We start from the raw sequence: 7,229 nt of genomic DNA, 5'->3' as shown, positions 1-7,229 counted from the left end.
ATGACAGCACAATCCTCTGGTGTATCTGCTACTACTCCCAGTTTCATGTCATTATCAAACTCTGCTCTATCATCCAGATCATTAATGATGATGAAGAACCAGTTTAGATCTAGTATTGACCCCTGAGGTACACTGCTAATGACATGCCACTAATCACCACCCTCTTGGTCCATCTGGTTAGCCAGCTTTCAATCCACCTCACTGTCTGCTCATCCAGCCTGTACATCAACAGCTTGTGATAATCTTATGGGAGAAAGTGAAGTCTAGGTAGACAATATCCACTATTCTCTCCTTATCTACCAAGCCAATCATCTAATCATAAAAGGTTATCAGATTGGTCAAGTACTACTACCCCTCTGTGAATCCATGCTGGCTACTCCCAATCACCTTCTTGTCCTTCATGAGCCTGGAAATGGTTTCCTGAATTAGTTGCCTCATCAGCTACCCAGGGATCTAAGTGAGGCTGATCGACCTATAGTTTCCTGCGTCCTCCTTCCTGCACTTACAGAAGATAGGAGTAGCATCCTCGTTCAGTCCCCATGTGTTGCCTGATCTAGTTGAGAGGCGTCCCTGCCCATGACAGGGAGGTTGGATTAAATGATCTCTGAGGTCCCTTCCAGCCTAGGCCATTCTATGATTCTATGATTCTATGATTTGCTTTCGTCCAGTCCTTGAGCACTTCTCCCAGTTGCTATGATCTATCAAAGAATATCGAGACTTGCCATGCAATGACATCTACTAGCTCACTCAGCACAGGGATGCTTCCCCTCAGGGCCCATGGACTCACTTATGTCCAGCTTGCTTAACTATTCCCTGACTTGAGCCTCTTTCGCTGTGAATAAATTTTCATTGTCTCAGACTTTTTCCTGGTCTCTGGGATTCCTGAAGGCTGGTCTTGCTAGTAAAGACTGAGGCAAATAAAACATTCAGTACCTCAGCCTTTCTCAGGTCCCGTGTCACCAGGTCCTCTGTCTCATTCAGCATCAGACCCATGTTCTCCCTAATCTTCCCTTTGTCACCTGTGTACTTGTGGAAGTCCTCCTTGTTGCCTTTGACGCCCCTCACCAGATTCAATCCCAGTTGGGCTTTGGCTTTCCTAACCTCATCCCTGTGTGCTCAAACAGTGTCTCTGTGTTCCTTCCAGGTTACCTGTCCCTGCTTCCTCCCCTCTCTTTATGCTTCCTATTTGTGTTTGATCAGCTGTTGACCCACATAGACCTCCTGAAATTCCTGCCTGATTTCCTACTTGTTTGGATGGACTGCTCTTGAGCTTGGAGGAAGCAATCGTTGAATATTAACCAACTTTCTTGGCCCCTCTTTCCTCCAGGGCCTTATCCCGTAGGACTCTTCTGAACAGATCTTGGAAGAGGCCACAGTCTATTCTCCTGAATACCAGGTTTGTGAGCTTGCTTTTACCCACCTCCCTCCCCTCAGGGTCCTGAACAAGATACACCAGATACAGTTACTTAGATTTAGAAAATCATCCATCTATTAATCTATTAATATATAGTACAAAAAATATGTTGTTTCTAGTACATTGGAAAATTCAGTTCCACATTTAGGAATTAATACTTTTCTGAATACTGTCACAGCATTCCAGCTATCAGTGCAGTTGTTCATGCCACATTCATTCAATGTACAGCCATTCATGCAACATATCTATCTTTCATATGATGAGATCCACTAGGTATGGACATATTCTATATTAGCTGAAGAATAATGGCCCTCAGATGGTGTTCTTGGAAAAATCTAATCATTATTCCCATTCTTTCTGCATAATTGCAATGGTGATTATGATTATAGCATACTGTTTATTAACACTCATTCAGCATTGACTTTTGGGCATTCTTGGAAGGTTGTATTATTTCATATAAAGGAAAAGCATCATTATCTGGTAGTAAAATATGAACATATCTAAAATTCATATACTATACCCAATCAAGAAGAGGATGAGAATGCTTCACTGCCAAGCAGTGAACAAGGAAGCCACATGTCTTTGATTAGTAAAGAGAGCTTGCCTTGGAGTTTTACAGGAATATAGAATAACTGAAAGTGAGTGTGCTGAAATAGCGTAGAGTTATCAGAGGTTAGCATATCCTTACAATAGAAGTGAGACATGACTCATGCAGGAAAAGAGGGACTCTGCTCTGAGTTTGTAGTGAGCATTATTCTACATTCCTTCTTTGAAAAATCTGAACATCGAAATCTTCTTCATACTCTTCCAGTTCTTTTGCTGCTGGTAATCTTTTCTAGATCAGCTGAACTGCTGTCTTCTCACAAATCCAGAGATGTTTCCTATAACAATTCTCACTGTAAACTCTTGAATCACGATAAAACAGGTATGCACAGTTGTCCTTATAGGACAAATCAATCCTAGGAAAAACCAACCAAACAAACAGAATACTGTCTTGTTAAAAACTCTCATGTATCATGTATGAATTTAAAAAAAACCCCAACACTGTAAATCCCTTTTGGACAATCATACATTATTGCAAAAGTTGCTTAACCATTTTAAGGTTTATACAAAATATCGAAGAATGTAATGGCTCATATCGAAGAATGTAATGGCTCATATAATTCAAGTCTGAAGGACCATTCTCCTATCTGCCTTCAGCTCAGTGATGTAAAAGAGAAAACGTACATACGGGGCATTGTCAAAGCAGAAAGCAGCACTAGTTCCTCACCAGTGGTTGTATCAATACAGCCAGATCATTCTCCCTGATGTCCAATAGCTGTTGGAAGTGTAAGAGTTTGCAAGGCAAAATGAGCATGTGTTTCCAAGGACATGCTGAAGAATCTTCACTGGGAGGTTCTCCAGACCCTGAAGACGACTCTTATATTACTGCCTACAGTGATCACTTTACACAGAACAAAATGAGAATTCCATTCCTGCCCCCCTCCCCCTAGATGATTAGTAAAGGAGAAATACACCAAGTAAGCTTATGCAATATTATGGAAAAAGTAAACAGGTTCTCTCCACCTAATGTTGACAATTTTTGTGTAATAAAGGTTTCAAAGTGTTGGTGGAAGAGAGAGGTGGATTTGGGGTAATTATGGCTGAGCAGAAGAGACAGGTGCAGGCAGGATTTGCAGGAGGTAGGTTTTATTGGGGAGTATACTGCTTTGTTCACTTCTTCTCCTGCTCATACTCCTGCTCCAGTTTTCTGAGACTCTTTCTGTATCTCAGGGACTTCACACCTAAAAGAGTGTTTTAACTCCAAACACACCTGTGGCTGCCTTAAAGCTTTGCCATTAATGGGATTTTGGTTTCCTCCTCCTTCAGTGCACAAGGAGAATATTGTTCAAGAAGAGATTAAAACCCATCAACATTTTGACTTCAGAAAACTTACCAGTCCATTCTCTTTGTAGAAAGTTCTGCACCATCTATCCAAGACCAGCCATCAACTCCATATGATAATCCAACCCAATAAGATAGTTTTTGTGATTTTTGAGGTAAGCTAGTCTATAAAAAATGCAAAAACTTTATCACCAAGGAGCTTGTGGGTAATTTTTTTTTTTGCTGTACCTAAAGGACTACGGTTGAGGTGGTCAAGAAAGAACCACAAGAGGTGGTGAGTCTCTGAACTCCTTATCAAGCTTTCGTAACAATTTCCAGGAGACAACATCTCTCTCTGTCATAAAAACAGAAATGTTTTGTGTCTGGCGTCTCTACTAAATGTGAGATCCAGGCAACAATTCTTTTTAGAGCTCTATCTCAGAGTATTCAAAGACATTTCCTGCATGAAACAGTCACTGCTTATGACTTTCACAGGATCCATGACACTCATGTCCGTTGTTTGGCTGAATAATATCCCGTGTTGCTAGCTACCTCATCTTTACACATTTGTGGTTGAATGTTCTGCAGTTTCCATTGCCTTAGACCCTGGGGACAGTTCCTCTATTGGGGATAGTACCTCCTGGTCCTTGGGGGTAACTTCTCTATGTAACACCCAGAGATACTTGCTAACTGGTGGGAAGTTCTGAATAGCTGATAGCAATGCAAAGAAATACCAGTATGATTGGAATCATACCAATTGGTTTTTTGTTTTCAGCATAAGAAGGGTGGCATTCTTGGAGGAGCAAAAGTTTTTACTTTCCTGCCATGTGGCCTCCTTTTCTGAAAAGTAGAAACAGGTGTCGCCTCCATTCCATTTCCAGTTTCCAGGGCAGAGTGAACACGTATGTCCTAGAACAGAAAAAAACCATCAGTCCTTTAAAAAACAGCCAAAGGAAGAGTAGAGGAGTCTAAACCCACAGGCCTGGAAAGTCAAAGTCATGCAGAGCTGAAATGTATATGGCATTTTATGGGTCATGTCTACACTCCTGTTTTTGCAAAAGCACCTTATTACTTAATTTGATATAGCATGTAACACCCTTGTTTTATCTGATATAAGGCCTAACACAGATTTCAGGCTGTGTGAGCAGTACTTCTACTTACTATTGTTTTTACCGTTTGCATCATTGATCAAGCACAATCTCTCCTTTAGTTCTTGCAAGTTTTCATTATGTCCCTCAGGTGCCTTAGAACCTCTGAGACCTGGAGTTTATAAAAATATTCTTTATGAGACAAAACAGCTGTGAGGATACTACTACATGATACATTCCTCATCATGCATTGCAAGTTCACTTTTTGCAACAGCTTGCTAACATGCAACTGTGGTGCTATACTGTCACCTATTGTGAGGAAATTAGCAGATGAGAAAATGATGGATGACAAGATTTTGAAATTTAAATGCAGTTTAATCACAGTGCCATTGCAGGCCACTTGGCAACCTAATAAAGGACTAATACAATGCAAAAAATATTATTAGGAAGGACTATCTTGAACTAATCTTGTTGATCTAAGAGGAAGTTTTATGAGCCTTTGAAAAAAAAAATTTAAAACATACTTCAGGTTGAAAAGGCTTTTATTTTTAAAGGCTGGTAAAGCTTCTCTGAAGAAAGTGGGACTTTTTTTAATATATCTTTCTTAACAGTATTTAGATACTGACTGTTGGTAGCAATGGCTCAGAATGATTTTGTCCAGGCTTTGTGATAGAAAGTATAGGTACAGTCAGGTCATACATGATAAAAGCTAGTATAAATATGAGAGTCTTCAGTTCTCTTGAACATCTTGAGTAAACTAGAATGACTGAGTGAAACAGACAGAAAAGGTGAGATTTCCTCATTGGTCTGAGTGCTAGAAGTATATCCCTTTTTGACATACTAGTATGAACTAATTTAAGACAGCAGTCTACAAATATGAAAGGTTTATCAAAGGGGTGAAACAGGAACTGTTATTTCAGTAGAGAGACTTGAACGAAAGGAGAAGATGAGAACTATCAAGCTGATTTATGAAAGAAGTCAGCGTTAGAATTTTATAATTTAATTTGAATTTGCGAATAAATTAGATGAGGACAGAATCCGTTTTCCAAAATATATAATCTTGATTTCTACATCCTTGCTCTGGGCTCAGGTGCAGACTTAAAAAAATTACTTCCTTCAAAGCCTTACATGCACCAATCTGCAAAGTGTTCATTGTAAGCAATTAGGAGGAGAGGAAAGTATGTGTGGGTAGGATGAGCTATGACTGTCCTTGTTGCAGTCAGTTTCCCGCCTTTCTTCAATGCAGTTATTCCCAAGGTGTTAGTAAGAATAAAGAAACACAGCACTTACCTAGGACTATCACTCCTATGGTGAGGGCCAGGCACAGCACAAACAAAGTGAAGACAGCTGGCCACCATACAGCAAAGGGAATAGAGTGCCCTGGTAGAAACCAGCAATTTATCTGAGGGCAGGCACCCTGTTCAGCAGCACTTCCAGCCCTCCGCCCCTCCATGAAGAGTCATGTGGTGACTTTTGAGCATGTTCCCCTTCCAGCTTAATTATATTTTAAGGATCAACCCAAATGCAAGGTGAGAAGATGTGGTGCCTCTGTTAATGATGTCTGTTTGAAAGGAGACACTGGGGATGGTTTAAACAGAGCAGCTGGGGGATTCGCTTTGACAAATATGAAAAATTGTAGTGATACTTTGACTTAGAAGTATGTGTCAGAATAGAGGAAGGAACTGCTTGCATGTCATCTTTTGCTTTGCACAAATCTTTCCTGCTGTCAAGGCACACAGCGCTCAGGCTCTGTGCCAGCTCCAGGCTGGAGCCTAGTTACCATCACCAAAAGATTATGATGATGCAGTATGATGGATCTTTCAGAGGAAGAAATACTTTACTCAAGACTGGATGCCCTTTTGAAGTACATGGTTTAGGCCAGCTGAAGCTATGGGGATTGGAAAAGGGAAATGAGATGATGTATGTATTTAGGCCCAGTGATGCCTTATTCCTTCTGGCTTTAAAGGCTATGAATCTTAAACATTTTCTGAAAAACTGAGGTCCAGAGGGCAAAATGTATTTTTTTTTTTCCAATTAAAGTCAGATTGTCCTGTCTCTGTAGCCATTTCCTGTAATAATAAATAAACAATAAATAAAACTGACTACGTTAAAGCTGATTCCTACATTCCAGAGTTTGATCCTGAAGCCACCAGTCTTTTCCTACAGAAATTTCGGGCAAGTAATGGCAGGAGTCCCACTCCGTGCATTTTCACATTCATGCATGCTAGTTTTTGTCAGACAAAACAATACAAATAGTACATTAAACCTATAATATTAAACCTATAAGTATATTTTTCTTATTTACTGAGCCAGACAAGAGAGAATCTTCCTATTGTCATTGTCTACCATAGTGCAGAAAGTTCAAAGAGGAAATGCCAGTCGTACCTTGGTTGATGTTCAGGGACATGTAGTGTCTGGTTGGATGTTGTGGCAGGTGATTTAAATTAGAGTATCCATCCTCATCCTCTGTATTCATATGCATTATCTGAGAACTCATTCGTGGTTCAGTAACCATGTTCCTTGTAAAAGACAGGCTCAATGATTTGTGAAGGAGAAGCAAAAAGAAAGCAGAAAGAAGGAGGGGCTGGGAGAACGAGTCACACTTCAGATGCTCTCAGGCTAGATATTTGTATTCATGTGTGACTCCTCCTTTTCCTCCCTCAGAGGAGAACTACTCTCTTCCCACCCATCACATCTCAGCCTGAGTCTGCATCCACAGGTAAGGAGGGCATGAGTCCAAGTAAATATATAGCCTAGTAGTTCCCCTCTTTTCCATTTAGCCTTCCCATGATTTTAATCTCCTCTGAACTTTCCATATTTTAAAACATGAATGAACACCTTTGATTCATCTCAGAGGCAGACTA

The 7,229-nt window shown here is 40.3% G+C and overlaps 1 protein-coding gene across 1 annotated transcript; it reads right to left on the bottom strand.

Moving 5' to 3' along the window:
- Positions 1-2,249: 2,249 nt before the first annotated feature.
- On the bottom strand, positions 2,250-6,862 carry LOC104276260 (C-type lectin domain family 1 member B-like). The gene is made up of 6 exons (XM_009872509.1): positions 6,751-6,862; positions 5,656-5,745; positions 4,439-4,537; positions 4,032-4,186; positions 3,351-3,463; positions 2,250-2,373 (listed from the first exon to the last, which is right to left on the bottom strand). The coding sequence occupies exons 1-6, from the start codon at positions 6,860-6,862 to the stop codon at positions 2,250-2,252; spliced, it is 693 nt and encodes a 230-aa protein (XP_009870811.1).
- Positions 6,863-7,229: the final 367 nt, after the last annotated feature.

Source organism: Apaloderma vittatum, unplaced genomic scaffold, assembly GCF_000703405.1.
Source record: "Apaloderma vittatum isolate BGI_N311 unplaced genomic scaffold, ASM70340v1 scaffold8197, whole genome shotgun sequence".
Lineage (NCBI taxonomy): Eukaryota > Metazoa > Chordata > Aves > Trogoniformes > Trogonidae > Apaloderma > Apaloderma vittatum.
Note: the sequence above shows the minus strand (reverse complement) of the source record. Positions and strands in the feature narration are given on the sequence as shown.

Coding starts and splice junctions, on each gene's coding strand:
- LOC104276260 (XM_009872509.1), bottom strand. CDS start 6,862: ATGAGTTCTCAGATAATGCATATGAATACAGAGGATGAGGATGGATAC. Junction 4,187..4,438: donor TGCAAACGGTAAAAACAATA/GTAAGTAGAAGT, acceptor TTTCTGTTCTAG/GACATACGTGTTCACTCTGC. Junction 3,464..4,031: donor TGAAAACAAAAAACCAATTG/GTATGATTCCAA, acceptor CATTTTTTATAG/ACTAGCTTACCTCAAAAATC.